At 42.1% G+C, this 25,051-nt stretch overlaps 2 protein-coding genes across 5 annotated transcripts; one reads left to right on the plus strand and one right to left on the minus strand.

Moving 5' to 3' along the window:
* Nucleotides 1–762: 762 nt before the first annotated feature.
* LOC116065458 (THAP domain-containing protein 1-like) lies at nt 763–19,247 on the plus strand. Of its 4 annotated transcripts, XR_004896178.1 has the most exons (5): nt 763–940; nt 2,827–2,959; nt 8,258–8,426; nt 8,811–8,812; nt 19,237–19,247. XR_004896178.1 is itself a non-coding variant. In XM_031321003.2 (4 exons), exons 1-4 carry the CDS (start codon nt 876–878, stop codon nt 12,659–12,661), a joined length of 546 nt encoding a protein of 181 aa, XP_031176863.1. In that variant the 5' UTR covers nt 763–875; the 3' UTR covers nt 12,662–12,778. The 4 variants fall into 4 exon arrangements, 2 of the variants coding, with proteins under 2 accessions (XP_031176863.1, XP_031176862.1); XR_004896177.1 differs by lacking the exon at nt 19,237–19,247 and having other exon boundaries at nt 8,464–9,332; XM_031321003.2 differs by lacking the exons at nt 8,811–8,812; nt 19,237–19,247 and adding an exon at nt 12,633–12,778 and having other exon boundaries at nt 8,258–8,576.
* LOC116065464 (pleckstrin homology domain-containing family F member 2-like) lies at nt 14,908–18,150 on the minus strand. The gene is made up of 2 exons (XM_031321012.2): nt 17,758–18,150; nt 14,908–15,877 (listed from the first exon to the last, which is right to left on the minus strand). The coding sequence occupies exons 1-2, from the start codon at nt 17,999–18,001 to the stop codon at nt 15,261–15,263; spliced, it is 861 nt and encodes a 286-aa protein (XP_031176872.1). The 5' UTR covers nt 18,002–18,150; the 3' UTR covers nt 14,908–15,260.
* Nucleotides 19,248–25,051: the final 5,804 nt, after the last annotated feature.

Consider the following 25,051-nt stretch of genomic DNA (forward strand, 5'->3'; position numbering starts at 1 on the left):
AAACTGCTCACAGCTTTTACAGTTTGACAAATGATGTAAAACAGAAACACATGGTGCATTAAAATGTGTTATGCTCTGTGGTGAAAGACGAGTTAGTCTTTGGAGTTATTTTGTGTTGAACAATATGGCTGAATTTAATTAATTTGATTTTGTTTATTTGAGTTAACGTTGAAAATATTGTCATGAGCAAATAAAGTGGTTTTGAAAATTGTAATTTTCTCTCTATCGAATCAAATAAGTAGAATATACTTACTTAGGTACTGTTAAGTATAATTTTGATGTACTTAACTGAGTTACATCTTATGCAGCTTTATACTTTCTCATACAAATGTGCTTAACAAATCACAACAATTTTTTTCCTAGCCTTTTCTGTCCAGTTGAAACCATGCATCTCCAAATGTGGTGATTTTGAATGTCAATATTCCTATAAAACTGAAGGAAAAAGTGTTATGTCTGGGATAAGGTCAAGTACTTTGAACCGTCTTCAGCCATCCTTCAGCCCTTGCCAATCACAATCCACGCCCTAAAGCATACTCTGCTTTATCAGCTATTATACTCTAAATGGGACCATAATTTACCAAATGAATATCATGCTGTATTAATGAAGACTTGAAATTAGCGATTGGGACCATAAACTAATTAGGAAAATGTTTACTGGGGGCATGAATTAAGTGAGAAATAGGGTAATTTTCTCATAGACTTCTGCACAGTCGGACTTCTTTTTGCAACCAGTGGAGTCGCCCCTCTGCTGCCGCTGGTTAGAAAGAATGCAGGTTTAAGGCACTTCCGTTTCCGCATTGGCTTCACTTTTCAGACCCGGAGGACCCGTTATGTTTTCGGTTCATGGACGTTAATTTAACATTTTGGTCGCCTAAATGTCTTGTTCAGCGTTCGGTTGCAAACTAAGACAGTATCAGGGGTGTTCTCTTAGTTTCTTCCGGTAAGTACAACTTTTTTTTAGCTTTTTTTCGCTAGCCAAAATTAGCACCCCAACAGTTAACGTGAGTTAGGCTACGGCTGCATCTTGCTAACCGAGCTAGCTAGGTAGCGCTAGCTTTCAGCGCTTTTAGCGTTAGCTATGCTAACGGTACCTGGCTTCACTGGGGTTAACGTAGCAATGCGTCAAAGCCTGATAAAAAGGTACATTTAACCGACGTTAAGCTACGTTTATGAACAGGTTGGAGTCTATTGTGTTGTAGCCTGTGCTTGGAAAAGACCACTTGGCAGCGAACGTTCCTCAGAAAACGTTATCAAAGGCTGGCAACTTAAATGTTGTCTCTGTCACAGACACTTTGCTTGCTCGCGCTCTCCTCCCGTGACCTGGAAATTATCGTTCCCCCTCCGCCATGAAGGATCTTCTTCCAATCTATTTTTTTAAACGCAATGTATGGCAACAAGGACCAGATACATTTTAAAGAGAGTTCACCAGTAAACACAATACAAGAGATGTGCCCTTGGTTTTTGTTCTCTATATTTTGCACATATCACAGAGAGAAAAACTATGAGGAGGATCTTCCAATCCTTTAATACAGGGGTGTCAAACTCAACTTCACTAAGGGCCACGCTGGAAAATGAGACTCACAATAAGGGCCAGACATGTAGAGTTTACTGACATGCTTTTATTTAACCGAAAAAGTCAAATATCTTTGGCTGTTGATTGCATGTCTCATAGCTTTCTCACGTACAGTTTGGTCGACATAAAACCCTAAAGAAGTCGGCAAAAAAGTTTCTTAGCCAATTTAGCAAAACATGAAAAACAAAGATTACATTTTTAAAAGCAGGCTACCACACAGCTGACTCCCAGCAATCTGTTTCACAGCCTGAATATGTAAACTCTCTGGTTCTGGGGGAATTTCTGAGGCTCAAAGTCGCCCAGTCTGTCAAAATCTGCTTTAAGTGTCAGTAATTACAGTGTGACTGACTTTTAGTGTTGTGCACAGCTAGGCGGCCAATGTATGTATGTGTATATGTATGTATGTATGTATATGTATATATAGGTACATGCTGTATGTGTATATGTATTTTTAGTTTTGTTCGAAATAAAAATAAATGAAATGAAATGCAGCCTGGAGAGAGGAGGTTTCTGGAGGAGCGAGGACAGAGAAAACATTGGTGTTTCCTACACATGTATCATCCTACAAGGAAGTCTTTCATCAAGTGGCGCGACATACACATGCTGCACCTCCTTTTTCAATCTTTATTTTAAACTGTCATCAGAATTACGCACACATACAGATGAAGCATTGAGAAAATAAGACAAAAAGCAGTGCTACATAAAACGACAACAAAAACGGAACAAATTTAACGTAAAATAAGCAACGTTGAAATAAATACATTAGCGTATGACAAAAAGTTGTCCTAGAAACAGTAAAGATACTGCATACATCCATTGTTTTGTGAGAAATAAATGGTTGGCGTGTAGAGTTCTATTTCCTTCATCAATAAAAGGAAATGTTTATAAATTTATATTTGTAAATGTGGAATTTGGCGAGAAGTAAAATTAGATTTATAAGGAAAATACAATAAATAGTCCAAGGGTCTTTTGTTTTTGCTAATGGCTGCTTGTTGCCTGCTAATTCTTGCATAGTTTCATTATTTAACTGTGATTTTGGGCTTTTTAATTTATTTATAAGCAATTAACCTGCCAGGGACTGTAGATGAAAATCAGCCTGACTGGCTATATCTGGCACAAAACATAAAACTTCTTCATGAAAGTTCTAATTTTCATTGCAGATTTGGGGCCTTGTTACGTGTAAATTGTTAACAGCATTCTGGGCTGTGGAGTCTGAATGTTTAACAGTCAACACTTTTTTTTTCTCCGAACAGATTTCCTTTAAGTGACCGCCGCAGGCTGAAACAATGGGTGATAAACGTGAGGAGACACAACTGGACCCCAACTCCAGCCTCACGTCTGTGCAGTATGCACTTTGAGGAGGATCAGTTCTTCATAGACAACATGGTACCGAGACACACATTTGGCACAGATTGATTTAGTGTGAATCGGGACTTGGTAGTACAAATGTAATTCGGTCGGTACCCTTAAAAGTACCAAGTTCGGTACCCGACCCTGCTAAGTATACAGTACATTCTCTTAATGTACCAATACCTGATGGGGAAAGTAACTGACTACAATACCTAAAGCCCCTGACACGCCAACCTGACGGCCGACCGTCGGCAGAAAAGGCAGTCGGACTGATCACTCGGCTCCCCGAGGTCCAAAAAGTGCCTCAGAACACACCGAAGTGACGCCGACGTGAGAGTACGGTCTGCGCATGCGCAAGACGTAAAACGTCTCCATAACAGCAGGCGGCGCTAATCTGTATTGTCGGCCAAAAAATGAAAACTGGCAGCTGATTGGACGAACGCGTCACGTGGGTCTGGCCGCTCCAGGATAGATTTTTGCATAATGGCAGCTTCGTTCGGAATATGATCTCATATTTTACTAAAACAGTTCACCAAAACGTGTTTCTGAAAACATTTTAAGCGAGAAATAGGCCGTGCAGTTGCTGAATCTGTCTTCATTTCAGATCGACAAAGGTCAGTTCAAAAGATTTTCGTCAGATTTGAGAGGCTTAGTCAGGCTCATCCCGCTCGTCATTTCCAGGTTAGCACTCCACCAATCAGATTGGTCATTGAGTCCGACTGCCCGCCCTCCGACCCAGCAAGTCAGGTCGGCCAAAATGAACGCCGACGGCTCCTCCGACTGACGACGGCACGGAACACACCGAACAGACTCGAGTCACCGACCTCACCAGACTGTCAGACGGCCGATTATCTGGTTGGTGTGTCAGCGCCTTTAACATTGGGTGACTTTTCAGTAAAAAAAAAACATCTGTCATAGTAGCCACTTTTAATGAAGTCATCAGTCACCCTTTATGATGTCTGTGATCATCAGTGATGGGAGTAACACGATACAAAAGTAACGCAATTACAGTAATGTAGTGTATTCCTAACGCATTAATAATACAATTTCAGTAATATACCCGTTACAATCTCAGTAACGCGAGTTACAACGCATTTAACCCGACCTTTAGTTTTTGTTTTTTTTTAAAGAATTCACCAACACCACGAAACATTTAGGCACAGAGAAAAAAGTCTGAGTGTTATTTCCTGTTGCTGTATTCGGTGGTTGAGATGACTGCAGAGACGGATACATTTGCGACGTGGGCATTATTTTCAGGAGTTATTTACGCGCCTTGAAGTGTAAATGAGCCGTCCCGTCACTCTCTCCGTGGTTTAGAGTGTGGATCGGGCCGCATTTTTCTGTCTGAGCCCGGCCCGCGTCCGACAGAGCAGTAACCGAGCCCGGCCCGAGCCCGACAGGCATTAAGATATTTATGTCAGAGCCCGACACAGTTAAAATCTCGTTTTTTTTCTCATACTAATGACACATGTACGTTTGTTTGTGTTGAAAGCTCGCTTTTATTAAGCAACTGTAGGAAGGCATTCGGAAATGTCAACAGATGAGGTCATCAGCGCAACAAGCGCACGTTAACACAGGCGCGCACCTACATAATAAGCTGTTTTAAATTTAAAATGTTCAGTGCCTTATCGCGCTGATGTGACCGAGCCCGACCCAAACCCGAACATCATTTCTAAATATCTGTCCGAACCCGGCCCAGCGGGCTCGTTTCAGGTATCCATCCTCTACCGTGGTCAGCGCCAGAACCAGAGACGGTAGGCTGGGGACATCTGTGTCCCGTCAGTGCAAACAACAATGTGACCGAGCAACTGACAGATAACATGACAGGAATTAATGTTTAGTCCTGCTACACGTAATATCATTACATTTTACCAGCGGTGGAAAGTAACTATGCTACTTCGATTCAATTGTGAGGTGCTTTTAATTGAGTATTTTAATTTAATCCTGCTTATTAGGCTACTTAGTCCACCACAATTCAGAGTCAAGTAGGCTATTGTACGTTTTACACAACTAATTATTTTATAGCTTTAGTTACTTTGCAGCTTCAGATTAATAATACAAAATAATATGAATAAATTATGTATTCAAGTGGATACAGATTAGACTTTGTTGATCCCGTGGTGAAATTCACAAGCTACCTGCCAAGTCAAACTTCCGCTGTTATTTTTGTGAATGTAACTCAAAAGTAACGCAAAAGTAGTGTAAATCATTACAATTCAGAGACAGTAATATTGTAATATAGCTAATTACTCTCAAATGACAGTAACTAGTAATCAATAATGTATTACATTTTGGAAGTAACTTGCCCAACACTGGTGATCATGATGCCACCCTAATCATCTTTACCAGTATCAAGAGTTTCATGACAACTGCCAAAAGTTGGTGCACATGCAAGTGTAATGTCATTATGATTCCAATGCTCCTGTAGAATGTAAATGCTTTTTTTTGTATGTATTTTGTGTGTCATATCTTTCTGTTATAAAGTCTAAAATGTTTGAGTATTAGCACAACTACTTTTAAAAGGTCTGTACTTTAGGGGGCTTTCACACCTGCTTCACTTAGTTCAGTTTGAGCTAGTCTATCTCCACGACGTTCCACTTCCGGGATTGCTCCGGTGCCGCCGGAAATTCCGCCGGATGTCACTCTTTTCGGCCGGATGTCCGGTTCCAGGGCTCAACATAAAAAGAAAATCCCCACTGGCCCCTGGGGCCAGAAGATCAGAATTTTGCTGGCCCCTTCTACATTTTTACTGGCCCTATAAGAAATATCATAAGTGTGATTGGCAAAGGACAAAAAAGCAGGAACATATACGCCACACCATGAAGCTTCAGAAAATGGTTATAACCCAGCTAGCCACTGCCACTGTATGTTGTGCCATTAGCAGTAAAGCTAGACCAGGGGTCATCAACTACATTTTTCAAGGGCCAGAATTTGTTTTAAGCAGACACTCCAGGGGCTGGACTTTCAAATAAATAAAAATAAAATTATACCTAATACGCATCTTCTTGTTTGATATTTTCACTTTCTTACTAAATTAATACTATATTTTGTACATGTGTTAGTGTAAGCAAACTCCTAAAAAACATGGAAAATCCATAATGATAACTAGATAGGCTACTTAACTAAAAAATGATCTCAGATTAGGGGGCAGCTCACTGAGGAGTGATGGTTAAAGTCTTGATTACTGAAACGTAATCAGTGTCCTGATTGGTGGAAAATGCTTGCAGAAAGAAAGGCCTGTTGTCAGGTAAAAATGTCACTGTCAAAGAGCCTGAAGCGAAAAGTTGTGGAAAACGGCAGCTTTAATGATGAATGGACTGTTATGCAGGCTAGCATTTGTCCTGTATGCCTAATTTGAAATAAGACAATGCTGTTGCAAAATAATACAACCGGCAACATCCACAATAATGAAGAACGCGGCGTCATTCACGTGCATATTAAGTAGCCACATGTATCTGTTTTGGTCTTATAATACATCCATAGGTTTACCGCTCCAGCGGAGAGGATGGTTCGTTTAGACAGCAGCTACGTTTACAAGAGTTTGTCCAAAGTTCAAGATTCGTTGCAAACTAAGACGAACAGTTAGACTACAAACTGACATCTTTCATTGTAGCTTGTTTGTAAAAAGTCGCTATTTGCAGAGTAGAGCTGTGTTGGCACAGCGCGGTGGACAGCGTGGACTGAAATATGGGTTTCTACATGTTTATGCCTGTAGAACAGGTAGGTGGGTATTGATAAGTATTGACTTTTTAATCATGGAGGTTTTATTGTAGGCCACTTAGAGTAACGAGTGTAGCGTTAGTTCATCTGCGCCATCGGTGGAAAATGATCCTCGGTATCGTTTCCAGTCAGTTACATGTGCTGCGTGAAGTAACGCACACACATCGGCCCTGCTGTGTGTGTGTGTGTGTGTGTGTGTGTGTGTGTGTGTGTGTGTGTGTGTGTGTAGCGCAGGCATCGCTGTTCAGAATCCCGTCTATCTTCCAAAATGCAACGCTTGTATCCAAATGAATTGGTTATAAATTACCTGAGTTGGTAATGTTAGCCAACATTCACACGCTTCGCGCCACTCTGTATGACGTTTGCTGATGCAGCAGACAGAGCCACTCAGGCCAATCAACTAGCCCAACATACTTTTTTACTGGCCCCGGGCCATCGGGCCATTGCTTATGTCGAGCCCTGTCCGGTACCTTCCGCTTCCTTTGTGTTGTAATTCTAAACTGGATTTCTGAGGACTATGGTTAACTGCTCCTCAGATCTCTGCAGGGTAAATCCAGACAGCTAGCTAGACTATCTGTCCAATCTGAGTTTTCTGTTGCACGACTAAAACAACTTCTGAACGTACACATGTTCCACCAAAACAAGTTCCTTCCCGAGGCTATTTTGCAGAGGCACCGTGGCTCCGTCCGGCACTTAGCACCGCCCAAGACCATTGTGATTGGTTTACAGAAATGCCAATAAACCAGAGCACGTTTTTCTCCCATCCCAGAATGCTGTGTGGACTAGCCAGACCCTCCTCCGCAGCGCTGTGGAGGAAGGTCTGGCAAAGCGAGACTATGTTTGAGCTAAATGGCTGCTGTGGTTTGTAATGACGCATTTTGGTATGGTTGGATTTGTAAATCGAAACCGAACCAAGGGGAAGCTAACCTGACTCCGCCAGATGGATTGCTTGGCATTTGCTCGGCATATCCATCTGGGAACTTTCCGTTGGGAGAACTTTTGGGAAGGGGCGAAAATACTGGTTAGCTGATTGGATAAACCATCTGTCTATCACCACCTATGTTGGTGATAGACGGCTAAATCAACCAATCAGATCAACTTAATATCAAACTCTTGCCGAAACCAGTCGGGAGAAGAGCAAAAACATATTTTCCTCCGAGAAAAGCCTCCAGTGCCGTTTTTTGCTCTTCTTTCAATGAAGGAATACTTTCTAATTTGGATAAAACTTGCGCAATAGCTACGCTCATCTCATCCGTGGAAGCCGCCATGTTGTTTAGACTGAACAGTCGCTTCACGTTGCGTCACACCTAAACCCGCCTCAAAACCAACGCTGATTGGTCGGTCGTTTGGCGAACGGCTCCAAATTTTCTCCGTCTCAAGATGCCAGACTGATCTGCGAGTGGAAAACTGGAGCTTGCGAGATCAGGACGGTCTCAGGAGGCTAAGGGGAAGCTGCTCCAAGTTTACAAACTCATCAACGGATTTGGACCAGAGCAAACAGAACTATAGGTGTGAAAACGCCCTAAATCACAAAATACACCATAAGTGTAGGAAAGAAAATCCTATTTCATGCATCACAATCTACCTACTGATGTTTTCCATATTCACCTTTAGTGCAGAAGGAGGCTGAAAGACACCGCTGTGCCGACTATTTTCAACTTTCCGCCACATTTGAGGAAAAAGGAACAGCCTCCCAGGCCCACGCGGAACAGCTCTACTGGGGGGGTACACGGCCCTTTGGTTTCTACTGCTGATCATTACAATGTTGTTGTGAAGCAAGAGAGTACTGAGGACACCAATGTCGTCGTGAAGCAAGAGAGTGCTGAGGACACCAATGTCGTTGTGAAGCTAGAGAGTGCTGAGGACACCAATGTCGTTGAATATGGCGACATTATTAGGATCACAGTCGGTGAGGTCGTCACTGATGACATGAGTGAGTATACCACAAGCGCAGATTTAAAAACCGTTATGCATGATCATGTATACTTCGGCCAAGGAAGGAAGGAAGTCTCTGCGAGCTCTGAGCACACCTACATCGTTTCTGAGCCTCCCACAACACTCGGACATAAAGCAAATGCCGGAAACGATCAGCCCGCTGTAGCCGTTTCTGAGTCTCCCCCGACACTCACAAGTCAAGCAAATGTATTACGTGGCCAGCTAGTTTTAGCTGTTTCGGAGTCCCATACAACACTCACAAGTCAAGCGAATGCATTACATGGTCAGCTTGTTTTAGCTGTTCCTGAGTCTCCCACATCGCTCACAAGTCAAGCAAACGCGGCACACAATCAGCCTGTTATAGCTGTTTCTGAGTCTCCCACAACACTCGCACGTAAAGCAAATGCAGAACATGATCACCTTTGTTTAGCGCTCTCCGAGTCCCCCGCAAAACTCAAACATCAAGTAAGGGTACTACACGAGAAGCTCGTCGTAGCCCGCAAAAAGTTTAAGATGAAGTGTCAGCAGACAAGGAGAATGAAATCAAAACTCTTGTCCTTGAAAGAGGAGACAAAGGCTCTTCAGACAAAGTTGGATGACGCTGAAAAGCAGATGGCTGCGCTATTGCAGCAGTCCATAAATAATGGAGGTAAACGCAGGAAGGCAAAAGCACTCCCGAAAGAAGCAAAGCATTCACTTAAGCAGCAACTGCTTCCTACTGACCTGATCGAAATCGCTTTCCCCGTGCCACCTTCCCCTCTGATGCCGTTCATTCTGCCACCTTCCCCCATGCCAACTTCCACTCTACCGCCTTCATAGACACATTGCGGCACACAGAACACACAGGGGGGAGGGGAAACAGGACTTAAAGTGACCTAGATGAACAAAATGAACAACAACATGATGGGGATCGTTGGACTGTCAGCACGAAGCGCACAGAGATCAGGCTGGGGTAAAGGAACAGTCAGACTAACAGCAACAACAGTAGCAGAGTCTGTTTGAGACTATGAGGGAGACACTGTTTGGACACTGATTTCAAAGTGATCAGTTAAGAGGGAAGGTCCATAAAGTAAAGCTAGCCGTGTGCAGGCTAACAAAGGTGTCAAAGAAGAACCATGTCCTTCCTCTGTCACATTTAAAGGGAATGAGTTTTGGTTGAAGAGGAATTTATTTCCCAGAGTTGAAACCGTTGTAATGTCTGTCACAATTTTCCTGACGAACACAGAAAGCATTGGGCAGCCGACTTCCACTCATCAGCAGATTTTCCGTTTAATGCAGAAGTTTAGAGCACAAGTTGCAGACGATGGATCTTTTTTTTTTTTTTTTTTTGCGTTTGTTAATTTGTTTATTGTTCAGAAGCAGCTTTATGTTGACATACTGTATATGCTCAACGTTAGGATTGGGCATCGAGAACCGATTCCTATTTGGAATCGTTTAAAAAATTACGATTCCAAATCCGATCATCGCTTCCCAATTTAACATGCCCAAGTTTTGGTTTCCGAAGCAGCCAGGCGCTTGTTGTGTTGCAGCCTTGGAGCACAGTAAGCAGCGCTCTAGTGTGGCTTTATTTTACGTTGAAAAAGCCCTGTAGAACTGCAAACAATAGGCATGTGACCAGTTTCAACTCCACCCCTCAAAGAATCGGAATCGAGAATCGATAAGAACCGGAATCGAAAGGAAGAATCGGAATTGGAATCAAAATTGTTAAAATCCAAACGATGCCCGACCCTACTCAACGTTGTGACATATAAAAAGGCTAGTCGAGGCGTACGAGTTGTGTGACGTTTAGAGACACTTTGTTCAAAGTCGACATCACTACACGTGTGGGTTCACACCAAAGATAATTCTTTATCCATGGCCAGATTTGATGAGTTTTCAAAGGTTGTTCGATAAACCCAGTTGGTATATCAGATCATTCTCTTGTACAGTGTTTATATTTAGTATCCAATGATGCTTGGTTTTTTAGTTCTTTAGGAAAACCCACAGGAAAACAAAGTCTGAATACAGTTCTTTGAAACAATGGTAGACTGTTGTAAAGGGTCAAATAAATCTGTTTTTCATCCAGTTGTTGACGTGTTTCACTGTTCCCTTGAATGTGGTTGACTTTTTTTTCTTTTTCATCTGTTGAGTCAAGCGTTTGTTTTGTTTAGTGAGACTATTTTTTGGGGGATTTTCAATTTTCTCTGGATTGTGATGCAAAGATCCATTTCGTTCGAATGTTGAAGGCCAGACTGGAAACTCATTACAGCTTTCACAGTTTCACAAATAATGTGAAAGTGTTCAGATAAATATGGTGCGATAAAATGTCTTATGTTGTCTTTAACTGATGTGTTTGGTGATTTTGTCAGATGTCGTGGTTATAAAACTATCATTTCAGCAGTGCAGAAAAGAAAATAAGACTGGGAACCAAGGAGTCGGCCCGTTCCGAACAGGCACTCGCTGAAAAACGCACATAGCACTAGTATGGTAGTATTTATTTAGTTTTAAGTTAACTTTGAAAATATTGTCATGAGCAAATGAAGTACTAATCTTCTTTCTCTATCAAATCAAATAAGCTATGATACAAAGTAGAATATCTCTACTCAAGTGCTATACTTAAGTACAAATTCAAGGTAAGAGTATTTTGATTTTATGTAGCTTTATATTTCTACTCCAGTTCATCTCACAAATATTGTATTTTTTTACTTAACTACATTGGTCTGACAGCTTTAGTTACTTTACAGATTAGAGTTTTTCTCGACCTTCCTGTTCAGTACCTCCCCAAATTTGTGATTTATAATCAATTTTTCTTTTCTTTTCTTTTGCACAACCGAAGGATCAAATGTTCCTTTATGGGATGAGAAAATTAATCTATTCTTCCACCACTGACTGTCACACATAATTACAATCATATTTCCATTTAGTGGATTCATAGTATTCAGCTTCAACTACACTGATGACGTTAGAACTAGAGTGCGGATCGCGACGCATTTTTCTGTCCGAGCCCGGCCCGAGTCCGACAGGCATTACGAGCCCGACACAGTTAAAATCTTATTTTTTTTCTCATACTAATGACATGTACATGTAGCCTAATATGCACGTGTTTCACAGCTACATAAACACATTTTCGCACGCAGGAAGACGGATGTTAGGGTAATATTTAAAATGTATTTTAATCACAAAAACAAACCTTTGCATCAAGTGAAACAGGCCCATTGGCTACCTACACAATAAGCTTTTTTAAAATTAAAATGTTCAATCCTTATCGCGCTGCACATAGACTACTTTATTTATTTTTATTTTTTAAAGAGACCCCCACAAAGATGAAATCATAATTCAAACCCTGGGGGAGGGGCTTAGGAGACCGTTTTGGGCTTTAGCAGAAAGGGGGGAGGGACTGAGAAGTTGTTGATGTTAAAATTTTTGGCCAAGTCCTGGATCTTCCCAATCCTACCTTTTTTAAGTAAATAGTTATTTAACTGCTAACAAACAAATCATAATAATGTTTACTAATCACTAGTAATGCTATTTTTATTTTTACTTAACAGATGTCACTACGTTGACTGTCAAACCTTTACATTTTCCAATGAACACTAGAGGCAAACACAGATGTGTTTTTACCCTCCAGTGACCATCTCCAGCACCAGCAGTCAGAGGTGATTTAGGTGATATTACCTATTTGCAACATACTTTGCAACTTTTGTTTTGTTATAATTTTTGGGGGGACATTTTAGGCCTTTATTTTCATAGAACAGATGAAGACATGAAAGGGGAGAGAGAAAGGGAATGATATGTAGCAAAGGGCCGCAGGTCGGAGTCAAACCCGCAGCCGCTGCGTCGTGGAGGAAACCTCTATATATGGGCGCCTGCTCTACCAGGTGAGCTACCCAGGCGCCCAGCATCATACTTTATTTTTACCAAATAAAGGGATTAAGTATGTAGACATAAACTCAATCTACATATTTTTTCCCTATTTATATTTCTTATTACTCCCCCTTTTTGATAGATTATTGTGAAGATGTGTTGCAGTTGTGATGCTTTAAAGTTGTACTTCTCAAATCTGTCTGTTTTTCAGGTATGAAGCAGAACAGTGGAAACTTTTGAGAAGCTTCCGCATTGTGACACGTTGCCAGTACATAGACCTGAGACAAAGACTTGATTGTGAGCAGCTTACTGTTACTGTTGATAGTATGTTATCATGGCATACTCCAAAAAACAACACCTGCAAGAAAATAAGCCAAATTTCCTTGTTCCGTGTGAGAAGTCAAACTTGTTTGACATTACCTTCAAAGAAATGACTCACCAAGATGAGACAGAATTTGGCATTGTTTCTGAAGTAAAATAATACCTCCTATAAAATGTCATCCATGTGGTATGTTTGCCAGATATGCACTTTCATGACTTCAGGCAATCTCAGTTTGGTTTAAAAACATTCAACGAGCGTCTTTTTTTACAGGAAACTACCACACTCCCCTCTCTATTACTGACAAATCCAACAGAAAACACTTAATAGCTCTCCACCTCACAAAATCACACAGGTTTGCCACATAAGAAATTCACCCTCACAGATCTGTAAACATTACAAGTAGTAGCATGAGGAAATACACCATGGAAAAAGCCAACATTTCTGCCGTAGTTGTTTGACAAATGATCTTATTGTGATGATCTTATTTGGGGTGGCAGTAGCTCAGTCCGGAGGGACTTGGGTTGGGAACCGGAGGGTCACTGGTTCAAGTCTTTAATAAACTTTGCACTGGCATGTAGAAGCCTCTGATGTGTAATTACATAATTACATAAGGTTACATAACTCAAAATGTTATTTCATCATTCATTTTTATAATTTAATTTGATTGGATATCAATTTTGTTTAATTGTAGACCTTTTATTTCAAGTCTGTTTTTATTTTCTTATATCATCTTCCCCAAAAACACATTTGATGCTAGTTTTTTTCCCATAATGCCATGTTTCATAATGACACATTTTATTTCATTATGTCACTTTTCATGACAGTTATGTTGTCGACTGTGACCCCTGTGTCTCTTCCACTAAGCTAAACTGCTACAAGACTTTAGCCACTACTGTTAGCTAGAGCAACATCAACACCAACATTGTTCTGAATCAACCTGTAAATAAACACAGACATAGTAACTAAACTTTACCTAGCTATTTAGCCGTAGCTTAACAAGGCTACTTATGCTACCTAGCTAGCTAGGCCGGCTTGTGAGATTATATTACTCGGCATCGAAGTGACTCTTTGTTAGCATTAATAGCTAGCTCTTGTTAGCTTGAACAACCACATATATTAGTTTCTATTTCTGTGTACAGTGTATATTTACAGCAGCAGCTACACAGTTGATTTAGAATGACTTTGACATATAGCTGTTGCTCTAGCTAACAGGAGCTAACTGTGATGGCAGTTGTTGAGCTTGCTAGCTGCAAAGGGTATGGGATGCTATTGATACCACTCTCATGAAGAGTGACATAAAATAAAATAAGACTTTTGAAAAGAAGAAAAAATAACGTCCCAACATGACTCTCACTGCTCAAATCAACACAACAGACACAAATCATTTAGCTGTTTTGAGCTTTATTGTTTTTAAATCGTTTCAAAGCAAAATGAAAGAGCGCATATGAACAAATGCTTTTTTATATGCCAACAGCGATTGTACCAAGGCCCTAAATAAACTGTTCTCAACATCCCCTGACATCAAATAACAATAACATTCAGAGAAGATAAAGGTGCTTTTTGACTTGAAGTTTTCAGTGTAAAAAGTGCATGGTGGCAATACACAGTTACATTTTTAAGGATAACTTTTAAACTACTGTTTAAGGCAATACTCAATTCATTGTTAAATACAATGCTTAATGATGCTAAATGATGGTAAACATCAGTTACATCTGAGTAGTCCAGCGTTGCCAACTCTTTTCCAATGAAAGTAGCTAGCAGGTTTAGTGGCTGTGTTGGCCGACTGCCTGTTGCTCACACTGCAAGAGGAGTGAGAGAGACCCTGTGCTTCTGGCAGAAGAGCCGTGGACTTTGATTACTCTGAACTGCATGCATGGGAATGAATTACAATATAATAAATGTAAGTGCCACTGTTCATCACTCCAACTCCTATAATTATTATGAATCGTATTTCTCTATATCTGTATTAGTGTCTGTGTCCAAACCGGCAGTTTTTCCTCGCCACTGTTGCACCAAATGCTAGCTCGTGGGAAATTGTTGGGTCTTTGTAAATTATAGTGTGGTCTAGACTTACTGTATCTGTAAAGTGTCTTGAGATAACTCTTGTTATGATTTGATACTACAAATAAAATTGAAATTGAAAATTGAAATATACAATATAATATATGTCACATCATTTGTTGCTAATTGCTTTTTAGAAATAAAGTCGCTAGTGAGTAATGCCTATCATACACTAGAAGACTCTGACAATACTTTGAAAAGACTACAGTCTGACACCATCTCACATCTTAAGACAATCTGTCATAATGTCACTGAGTTTTAAGATTTTACCACTGCAGCGCTGACATCGGGTGCGTCTTTCACACGCCGGATGTCCCTCCTCTCTTGCTATCAGGGATTGTGATTGGTTAAAAAGTAATAAAAACAAGCACCCCGCTCCCCCCCTATCTGAGAATAGATAGGCAGTGCAGCCAGACTACTCTCCATTACTGTGGAGATAGGTCTGGCACTGTGAGACTACGTCTGAGAGACTGTGGCAGTGTTGTTGTGGTTATGTTTCACTGGGGCCCGCTCATGCATTGGCCTCGGGTAAACATAGGTTCCCATCCCGTCCAGCCAGCTGCTAGAAGTGTAGCTTGGCTTCGTCTCCTCTTCCTCCTCCTCATCGCTGGATGCTGCCTCATTGTCCTCCTCTGAGCTAATCTTTTCAGTGCCGTCTCCCCTCACGTGAGACTGCTTATCTTCCTCATTCCTAATGTAGCAGAGGCCACAGACCCTCAGCCTCTTTGTGGGGTGAATATGGTTTATCACGGCTCGATGCTTGGAGCATGCTTTGCAGACCAAAAAGCCACATTTTCGGCAGTGATGTCGACGCTTGGTCCTAGTGAACTTGTTTAAGCAACGCATGCATTTATAGGCGGCCTTGTCTGGGATCCAGGTAACAGCAAAGGTGGAACCAGGTTGGCTGCTGCCGCCCTGCATCAGGTTTGACTGGCAGTCTTGGATGTGCTCCATCCAGGCCCGCTTCTCCTCGACTGAAGGGGCGGACACATAAAAGGACTTGCGTGGTGTACGCATCAGCCATTGGTTTTTCATTCCCTCACCATCCTCCATGTCTTCTAACTCGATGTCCTCTGAAATGACAGTGAAAATGGCATATTAACAATAAACGATATGGTATAGTCAAAATGCTTGTCAATTTTATGTGCTTTCCTACCCGTGAACTTGCCATTTCTGCACAACCAGATTATAAGCACACATTAGAGTTGAATGCAGTTAAATGAACAACAATCAACAAATCCCAACTTCTTCAGCTGCATCGATAAAATGAAGGTGAACGCAATTTCCTTTTGAAGTGTTTGAGGCATTAAAAATGACATTGAACAAACTCAAAATAATCTACAGAACTGTTTGCTCAGTTGAACATAGTTTAAGTGGTATATGAATATGAAATTCCATTTACCTCCATTGTAATGCTGTAGCAGATATCTTGAAACTTCTGTACATGAATGCAAAGTCGTAAAAAGGTAACACCAAAGCAATAACAAATACTTTGTCTCTATATAGCTTGTATAGAGCTATAGATACACATTTTAGTTTGATCATGATCCTTCTCTTTATTGGACATTTTCTGTCTGACTGGATACAGGGGCAGTGCACAATTAAACATTAACCTTGTATAAAAACAAGAAAAGATGCATTGCACCAGGTTGTATTACAATTACTATTTTCCGCCTGTAGTCCTGCTGGTAGGTAAAACAGTAAATATGAAATGCAAGTGGAATACAAAACATCAGATCACGTAATTTTACAGACATTAGCATTCACATTCTTACCTTATTACAATAATTCACAAACAGGGTTCAAAATTAGCACCATCTACCAGCCAAATGCTGGTAAAATATGCAAAGATTTGCTTCACTCACCAATGGTAGCCTACTCTATTGAGTGGCTGGTCAAATGTGAACATTTACTAGCCATTTGGCTGGTGGATGAAAAAAAATCATTTTGAACTCTGTTCACAATCATGCAAAGTTGCAGCGATGAAATTAATCAGTCATGGGCTCAGTCTTTCCCAGCAGTCTTGTATAAAGTAATTGAAAGCAATACTTGAGTAAAAGTACCTAAGTATCTTACCAGAAAATGACTTTGGTAGGAGTTGACGTCACCTTTTGGAGCATTACTTGAGTAAAAGTATCTGATATTTAGGCTACTGTAGGCCTACTTAAGTATCAAAAGTAATTTTATTACATGTACTTAACAGAAGTAAAAGTAAAAAAAAAAAAAATTTTGATTGTTAACTTTATCGTGGGTTCCCTTTAATATTTAGTGTTACCACACCTTAAACATCAAATTCAATGTATGACATATATAATAATATAATATAATAATAAAGAGAAAAAAACAAACAGAATATAATTTTTTTGTTCACTCCAACGTACAAAAACATCTCTTGCAAGTGACGAGTAACGAAGATACTTAGGGGAAATTAGTGGAGTAAGTCTTGTATAAAGTAATTGAAAGCAATACTTGAGAGAAAATGACTTTGGTAGGAGTTGAAGTCACCTTTTGGAGCATTACTTGAGTAAAAGTATCTGATATTTAGGCTACGGTAATTAAGTATCAAAGGTAATTTTATGATATTACATGTAGCCTACGTAACTATCAGAATAGGCTAAAAGTTATAATACTTTGATTATGAACGTTATCGTGGGTTCCCTTTAATATTTCGTGTTACCACACCTTCTTAAACATAAAATTCAATGTATGACATCAATAAAGAGAAAAACAGAAACAGAAAGAATTGTTCACTCCAACGTACAAAAACATTTCTTTCAAGTGACATTTTGTGGAGTAAAAGTGAAAATTTCCAGAAATATATATAAAGAAGTAAAATACAGATACGTGAAAATTCTACTTAAGTAGGCTACAATAACAAAGTATTTGTACTTCGTTACATTCCAACACTGATTCCCAGATCCTAAGGATCAAGTGAGGCAGACGAGTTTCTCACCTAGAGGGACGACTCTCTGCTTTCTGTGCCAGCGGCCGTTGAGGAAGACGCTTCCGTACACCAGCACGTCGCTGAAGAGGAAGAAATCCTTAGGCTCGGGCTTCCGACGCCCCTGCTTCATCAGACGGCCCTCTCCCATCAAAACCCGACCCGGAATGGATAGGGGCGTCCCTGCTGGAACAAACGAATTCTCCACGGCCTGGATACGCTCACGGTTCTCCCTCTCAAACGTTAACTTGTCCATGCTGGTGACCTAGTACCTGTCGCAGCACTCGGGTCGCAACGGCGGCAGGCCTCTTATAAAGGCTTGTTTCCTGATGACGCAGTGGGAGTCCCCGAGGTGAGATTGAAGACAAACACGTTAGAGAGGTTTGGGGCAGCATGTTGAAGCATATTATTTAGAATTCTATTTATAGGCCCGTAGCCAGCCTAGTGGAAGGGGAGGGCGTTCTTTTTTTTTCTTCTTTTTTTTAAAGTTGACCTTTTTGCAGTTTCCCCCTCATTTTGTATTTAATTATGAGGTTCAAAATGTCCTTGGCCTCACAGACTTTGCTTTGAGTGCAGAAAGTTAGTTGAGTGGATTGTTGATACATTAGATGTTAGATTGTTCCATGTTGGGAGCCAGTTAACACACTCACAGAAATGGTGCTTTTAAAGCTTTAGTGCGTAACTTTTTGATATTAATGAACGTCCGTTACATTCAAGTCGTTGCCAACTGAGTTGCTACAAAGTTAATTAAGACTATCAGCTCCACACATCTCTCTCTGTGTTTCTCAGTATGACTATGTTCAGAGGATTGTGGCGTCCGGCGACTTTCCCGCACAGAAACTCAAGTGAAGAACGTCATTTTTTTTTAAATCCTCCGTGTCCTCCTTGGCTACTAGCAACTGCGTGGAGGGGAGGGGGTGGGGGGAGACTCAGAAGATCGAGCTTCGTAAAGAGAGACAGATGCTCGCGCTAGGTAAGACCACCAACGTGATGTTGGAGAGCTATCTGGAGATTGAGAGGGCTCAAGCTCAGGAGCTGAAGAATACATTGAGCAAGATGGAGGAAGCTCTCCAAAAACAGGCAGAGGAGGCAGAGGAGGCAAAGGAGATACTGGAAAGATCCCAGGCTTCCCATAGAGCCCAGCTGGATGAGGCTCTGGCTGAACGTGTCCACTCCCCACCCAGGGAAACAGAGTATCTGAAATCCCAGCTGGGAAAATTCAGCAACAGGCTGCGAAAAGCCCAGAAAGATCTCGACCTGCAGTACTTCATTACTGAAGACCTGAAAGTCGAATTGGAGCAGATGAAGGGAGAGAAAGAGATTAAAATTAATGTGGAGACTCAGAAGATCGAGCTTCGTAAAGAGAGACAGATGCTCGCGGTAGGTAAGACCACCAACGTGATGTTGGAGAGCTATCTGGAGATTGAGAGGGCTCAAGCTCAGGAGCTAAAGGATAAATTGAGCAAGATGGAGGAAGCTCTCCGAAAACAGGACGAGGAGGCAAAGGAGATACTGGAAAGATCCCAGGCTTCCCATAGAGCCCTGCTGGAGATGCAGGACAAAGGCAACAAGAACCTCATGGCTGCTCTTGAGAAAAAGTGTGAACATCAGCTGGAGAGTGAGCGTGTCCTATGGCAGCAGGAGAAAACCTCCCTGCTGGAGGAGAGCGAGAAATCAAGAGCCTCCTACGTGGATCAGAATGACGAGCAAAGCTTTGTGAGTGACTGCCTCCTAGCTGCTCTGAAGAAGACTGAGCAGCAGTTGGAGAGTAATCTCAACCAGTGGAAGGAGGACAATGCATCCCTCCTTCAGGCCACAGAAAGCATGAAGCTGACTCAGCAGGAAAAAGAGCAGCAGTGGGAGAGGACCGAGAGCACCATGAGGTCCCAGCTGGTAGATCTTCAGAGCCAGATCATGACAAAGCCAAAGAAGAAGAAGTGGTACAAAAAGCTTCTGCCTGGCTGAGGAAACAAAAATGCATTTGTACTTGTATAGTGTCTGTCTGTCTGTCTGTGTGTGTGTGTGTGTGTGTGTGTGTGTGTGTGTGTGTGTGTGTGTGTGTGTGTGTGTGTGGGTCTGTCTGTCTGTCTGTATGGGTCTGTCTGTCTGTCTGTCTGTGTGTGGGTCTGTCTGTCTGTGTGTGGGTGGGTCTGTCTGTCTGTCTGTCTGTGTGCGGGTCTTTCTGTCTGTGTGTGTGTGGGTCTGTGTGTGGGTCTGTGTGTGTGTGTGTGTGGGGGGGGTCTGTGTGTGTGTGTCTGTGTGTGTGTGTGTGTGCGTGGGTCTGTGTGTGTGTGTGTGTGTGTGTGCGTGGGTCTGTGTGTGTGTGTGTGTGTGTGTGTGTGTGTGTGTGTGTGTGTGTGTGTGTGTGTGTGTGTGTGTGTGCGTGTGTGTGCACGCGTTTGCATGCAGGGCGTGTGATGCGTCAGTGCAGTAGTGTTAGTTAGAGTTAGTAGTGCCTGTAGTTAGTGCGTGCTGCTTCTGCTTGCCACTCTCTGCTTTCAGCTACTGCCACCGGATAGCCCGTTGTTCTCAGGGGTGAAAAGAGGAGCCGAGTGTGTAAGCCTCCTCAGCCGGTCCATAGCCTCTCCACTGCCAAGATCTCATACACGCCTCTCCGTGGCACACATGGTAACTGGTCCCTTGTGGCTCCAGGCTAAGTTGTACAGGATCTCGGAGCAGCAGTGGGCCCCAGAGACGTGGCATGTAGGCTCATCGGTGAGTGGAAACGCCCTGATGCCCGTCAACCACTGTCCCAGCTATGGGTAAATAGTGAAGACCCCAACGGTGGCGCAGGCAGAAGATGGTGGCGTGAGAACCACCACAACAGCTGGGAAGGTGGAAGAAGGCAACCCCACAGCCACGTGGGTTAACTCGGGAGGGTACAGTGGCTAGGGGAGCAAACCCCAAAGACAAACCTGCACCTGGGGACAGGCACAGGCGGAGTCCAACTGACCGGACCACCGGCAGCCCCCTGCAGCTCCTGCCAGACGAAGGTCGTCGTGGGTTCCCTCATGCCACTGGAGGTCCATCTGGTAGGAGTGAAGGGGGTGGTAATAAGGTCTGCGCACCCACACCCTCACCTTAATCCTCACCTATGCGCAAGCTTCTTGCCGCCACCCCCCAAAAAAGTCCTGTGGCGATGTGAGAAAACTGAAACTATTCCTCACAACTATATAATAACTACTGCATACACACAAACACTAGCTACACAAATAATCTTTTAAAATAAATGCATAAAAATGATGTCTGTTGGTGTGACGGCCCAAGGCCTGTCGTACATGTGTACTGTGGTGTGTCTTGTTAACTTGCAGGTGTAGCGGAGGAGATAATGAGATGACTGTGATCACCTGGCTGGTCCTCCCAGACTATTTAACCCCGCCCGCCCCGAGACCAGGCGGCCGCATTCTCCCGACTGCGCACCAACATGTTTTCTCTCTGTTTGAGTTTTCCCTTTGTTAACTACTGACAACATGCACCTCACATTCTCCATTACATCCATACACCTTCATTCATCATCACTGATACTGACAATCACACCTCATCGTTCTCTTGTTTGCATCATTATTTAATAAATGTCACTTTATTATTCTTACATTGCTGTGCATCTCCCTCTTTTGTTGTGGCCTGTGAGCCGGTCGTAACAAGTTGGGGGCTCGTTTGCCGTGAGTATAAAACCAGGACCTTGTTTGTGGTTTTCTTTAGTTAATCCTAGCTGGTTGCTGTTGAGGCAATTTGGTTAAGTTGTCTATTTTTGTTTAAATGTTAAGTTGCACTACAGTCATGTGTAATATAGTTTGATGTATAAATCAGGGGACAAACGCTCATTTGCATCCTAAACCCCCAAAATATAAGTTGGCTCAAATTATTTTATATGTTAAATATAATATACTAAATATAGGTTTTTGTCTGGAGGTATATGTTGGTCATCCAAAGAAAATAATTAAATTAACAACACAGGAGCATTTTTTTCAGGGACATTTTGCAGGTTTACTACGAGTCTCATGTAGCTTTAGACTTTAAGACCAAACAGGTTTATTTAGTGTCACAGAGCCTTTCAAACACAGCTTGGAAGATCCAGGACTTAGCCAAAGAATGTGAACATCAACAACTTCTCAGTCCCTCCCCCCTTTCTGCTAAAGCCCAAAACGTTCTCCTAAGCCCCTCCCCCCAAATGGGAGAATGAATGCGTGTGCATGAGCAGTGATTGACACGCAGTTAGACTCCCCCCCCCCTGGCCCTGATTGGTGCATCTGAACAGGGAGTGGTGGATTTTTGTAAATTGCACTACAGGTTGTAGGTGATGCCAGAGGAGCCAGATTTCTTTTTAAATGACCTGCTTCAGTTTCAGCAAATATGACAGAAAGTTAGTTTTATAAGTCTTACTTACTGCACCTTTAATAATATGCCTGAGCCACGCCTCTTCCTCTGACACAGAAAGCAGATGATCTACGATTAAAATATTTTTACAAGCACAGTTTTTTTAACACCAAAGTTAGGGGGGCAACTTGGGGGGCAAGGCTGCTCCCCCTTGCCCCCCCTTGCCCCCCTGTAGATCCGCCCATACAAACGTACATGTGTTATTAGTATGAGTCGGGCTCGGACATAAATATCTTAATACCTGTCGGTCTCGGGCTGGGCTCAGTCACTGTTCTGTCGGACGTGGGCCTGGCTCGGACAGAAAAATGCGGCCCTATCCACACTCTAATGTGGACAGGACAACAGTTTTGTTGTCATTACTTAGAATCCCTCATGGGGGAGACAGAAACTACGCACAATGAGCCCTATTTTAACGATCTAAGCACACAGCGTAGAGCGCCTAGCGCAGGTGCGTTTAGGGCGTGTACGAATCCACTTTTGCTAGTTTAACGATGGAAAAAAGGGTCCGTGCGCCGGGCGCATGGTTCTAAAGGGTTGGACTTAGTGTCTTCATTAATCAGAGGTGTGTTTTGGGCGTAACATGCAATAAACCAATCAGAGATCATCTCCCATTCCCTTTAAAAGCCAGGCGCGTTTGTACTTTGGCGCATTGCTATTATGATGGAGGATTTGCTGCTTAATATTTTTTATTTTGAATCTATTGCATGTTTGTGTGCTGCTGTGCTTCCCTGTGTGTGTAACAAGCCAGGTACAGACAGCATGCTCTTTGCCAAAAGTGATGCTATTCCAATGTAAACACAGAATGTATCTGCGGTGAAGCCAGACCTATCTCCACGGCGCTGTGGTAGACAAACTAAAGCTTGGCTAGTCAGTTCATTGTTCGATATATGAAAAATCATTGCTTAGGATATAAAATAAAGCATATTTCTCAAAACCATCTCTAGAATCAATGTCAAGAAGGTTAAATGAATAGTTTGATGTTTTGGCAAATACCAAGCCTGGATGCAAGCCGAAATTAGCCCCGCCCACAACATTTGAGGTCGGGAAGTTTGGTCTGGACTATTGTCACACCAGAGCTGTTTGGACCAATCAAATTGTCAGGGCAGGCTTTATACAATGATGGACAGATGATCAACAGTAATGTAATCAACCACGTCACCAAAGAGCGCTTGGGTTGAATTCGTTTACAACAAAGATGGCTGCCATCGCGTCTGTTATAGAAGATATCGAGCGCGTTCATTTTAAAAGAGGAACAGAGAACCGCGATCACGTATGTATACACACTGCCACACCCGTCCGCACGACACGGAAACGCCTCTTCTCTGCCTTTTCTCTTTCGAAGCCTGCCTTTGACTTTCAGCTTCTGTGACGTCTGTCTCCATTGCTCTGATTGGTTGTAGGTCTATCCAATAGAGTGCAGAGGCATTTTCTTTCCTGGTTCGGTTGAAACACGCTCCATAATCACAGCCCAATGGAGCAGCATCAGACTCAGATTCTGACTAGAATCTGAGTATGACGGCGTCAGGCTAGGAAATACCCTTAATTACTTTCTAGCTGAGAGTTGGAGGAGAAGAATGAAACCACCGTCATCTGTATATATGATGGCAATAGGCCAGCAGCCAGTTAGCTTAGCTTAGCTCAAATACTGTAAAAACAGGCTAGCCTGGCTGTTTCCAGTATTTGTGCTAAGCTAACCGGCTGCTGGCTGTAGCTTTACATTCATGCTGTAAAGACATGACAGTGGTGTCAATCTTCTCGAATTCTGAATAACTGACATCATATGTAAATTGTGAAGAAAACACGAGAAAGGAGAAGAAAAAATGTGTAAAAGGTTGAGATAGCTGAAATCTGTCCACTACTCAAATCAATTTAAAGGGGCTTTATTGCCATGAAAGTTAAACTAACAATGGTGCCAAACATCAACATACAATTAGTCCAAATATTCGGACAAAACTCAATAAACAGTTATATGAACATCAACACAATATTAGGATGGATTTATATTGATTATATAAATGTATTTGTATGGCTTATATTCATATTATCTCACACAGCCACTAATACCTAGGCTGACACATATGCAGACATTGTTATGATATATCTTGTAGTCTCATTGGTTTCATTTGTTTGTTTGTTTTCTGTTGACTTCTTTCTTTCCCGGTTATCTCTGTTATTTCCTTATTGCACTTGTGCAGAGAAACAAAACAAAAATGACAGATATGGAGACTGGAATGTAGGCTATAGCAAAGTAGTTTCATCATCTGTGATTGAGTCCATGATAGACTTGTCAGACTGGAAACTCCAGCTGGAAACATCGAGGCCAAGATGGCACAGAGCCTCGCTGCACCGCTGATAGCTGCAACAAAACAGATATACACTTCACAAGAAGCAGTGTGTCAGGCAAGAAATAAATCAACACAAAATGTGCTGCGGGGGCTCGTTGTTGGGCTGCATATTTAAAGGCAATGAATAAGCCAAACGTAGCAGCCACTTTCAGTATCTGCCTTCTATGTGGAGCCATTGGGAGAATACAAGAGCTCCAGTTGGGCTAGTGTGTTATTTTTTTATTTTTTCTGGCAATACATTATTTATTTATTTTTCAAAGATTTTGTTGTGGCATTTTTAGGCCTTTATTGGATAGGACAGGTTAGAAATGAAAGGGAAGAGAGAGGGGGAACGACATGCAGCAAAGGGTCGCAGGTCAGAACCCAAACTGCAGCTGCTGTGGCAAGGACTGAGCCTCTGCATATGGGCGCGCGCTCTACCAGGTGAGCTACCCAGGCGCTCAACTTTTTTTATTTTTATTTATTTATTATCTTTGCTTATAATGTGTTTGATTCATACTGATGCATGGTTTCAGACATTTGAAGTATTGAAAGAAAACAAATATCAAACAATAATTTAGTGCCCCCCCCCCTTGCAGTAACTC

The sequence above is a fragment of the Sander lucioperca genome, chromosome 21 (genome assembly GCF_008315115.2).
Source record: "Sander lucioperca isolate FBNREF2018 chromosome 21, SLUC_FBN_1.2, whole genome shotgun sequence".
In the NCBI taxonomy this organism is placed as follows: domain Eukaryota; kingdom Metazoa; phylum Chordata; class Actinopteri; order Perciformes; family Percidae; genus Sander; species Sander lucioperca.

Excerpts from the sequence above, each read along its gene's own strand:
- LOC116065458 (XM_031321002.2), top strand. The coding sequence starts at position 876 with ATGTCTTGTTCAGCGTTCGGTTGCAAACTAAGACAGTATCAGGGGTGT. Across the intron at positions 941-2,826 it reads TGTTCTCTTAGTTTCTTCCG|ATTTCCTTTAAGTGACCGCC; the intron begins GTAAGTACAACT and ends TTCTCCGAACAG. Across the intron at positions 2,960-8,257 it reads AGTTCTTCATAGACAACATG|TGCAGAAGGAGGCTGAAAGA; the intron begins GTACCGAGACAC and ends ATTCACCTTTAG.
- LOC116065464 (XM_031321012.2), bottom strand. The coding sequence starts at position 18,001 with ATGGACAAGTTAACGTTTGAGAGGGAGAACCGTGAGCGTATCCAGGCC. Across the intron at positions 15,878-17,757 it reads GCAGAGAGTCGTCCCTCTAG|AGGACATCGAGTTAGAAGAC; the intron begins GTGAGAAACTCG and ends CTGTCATTTCAG.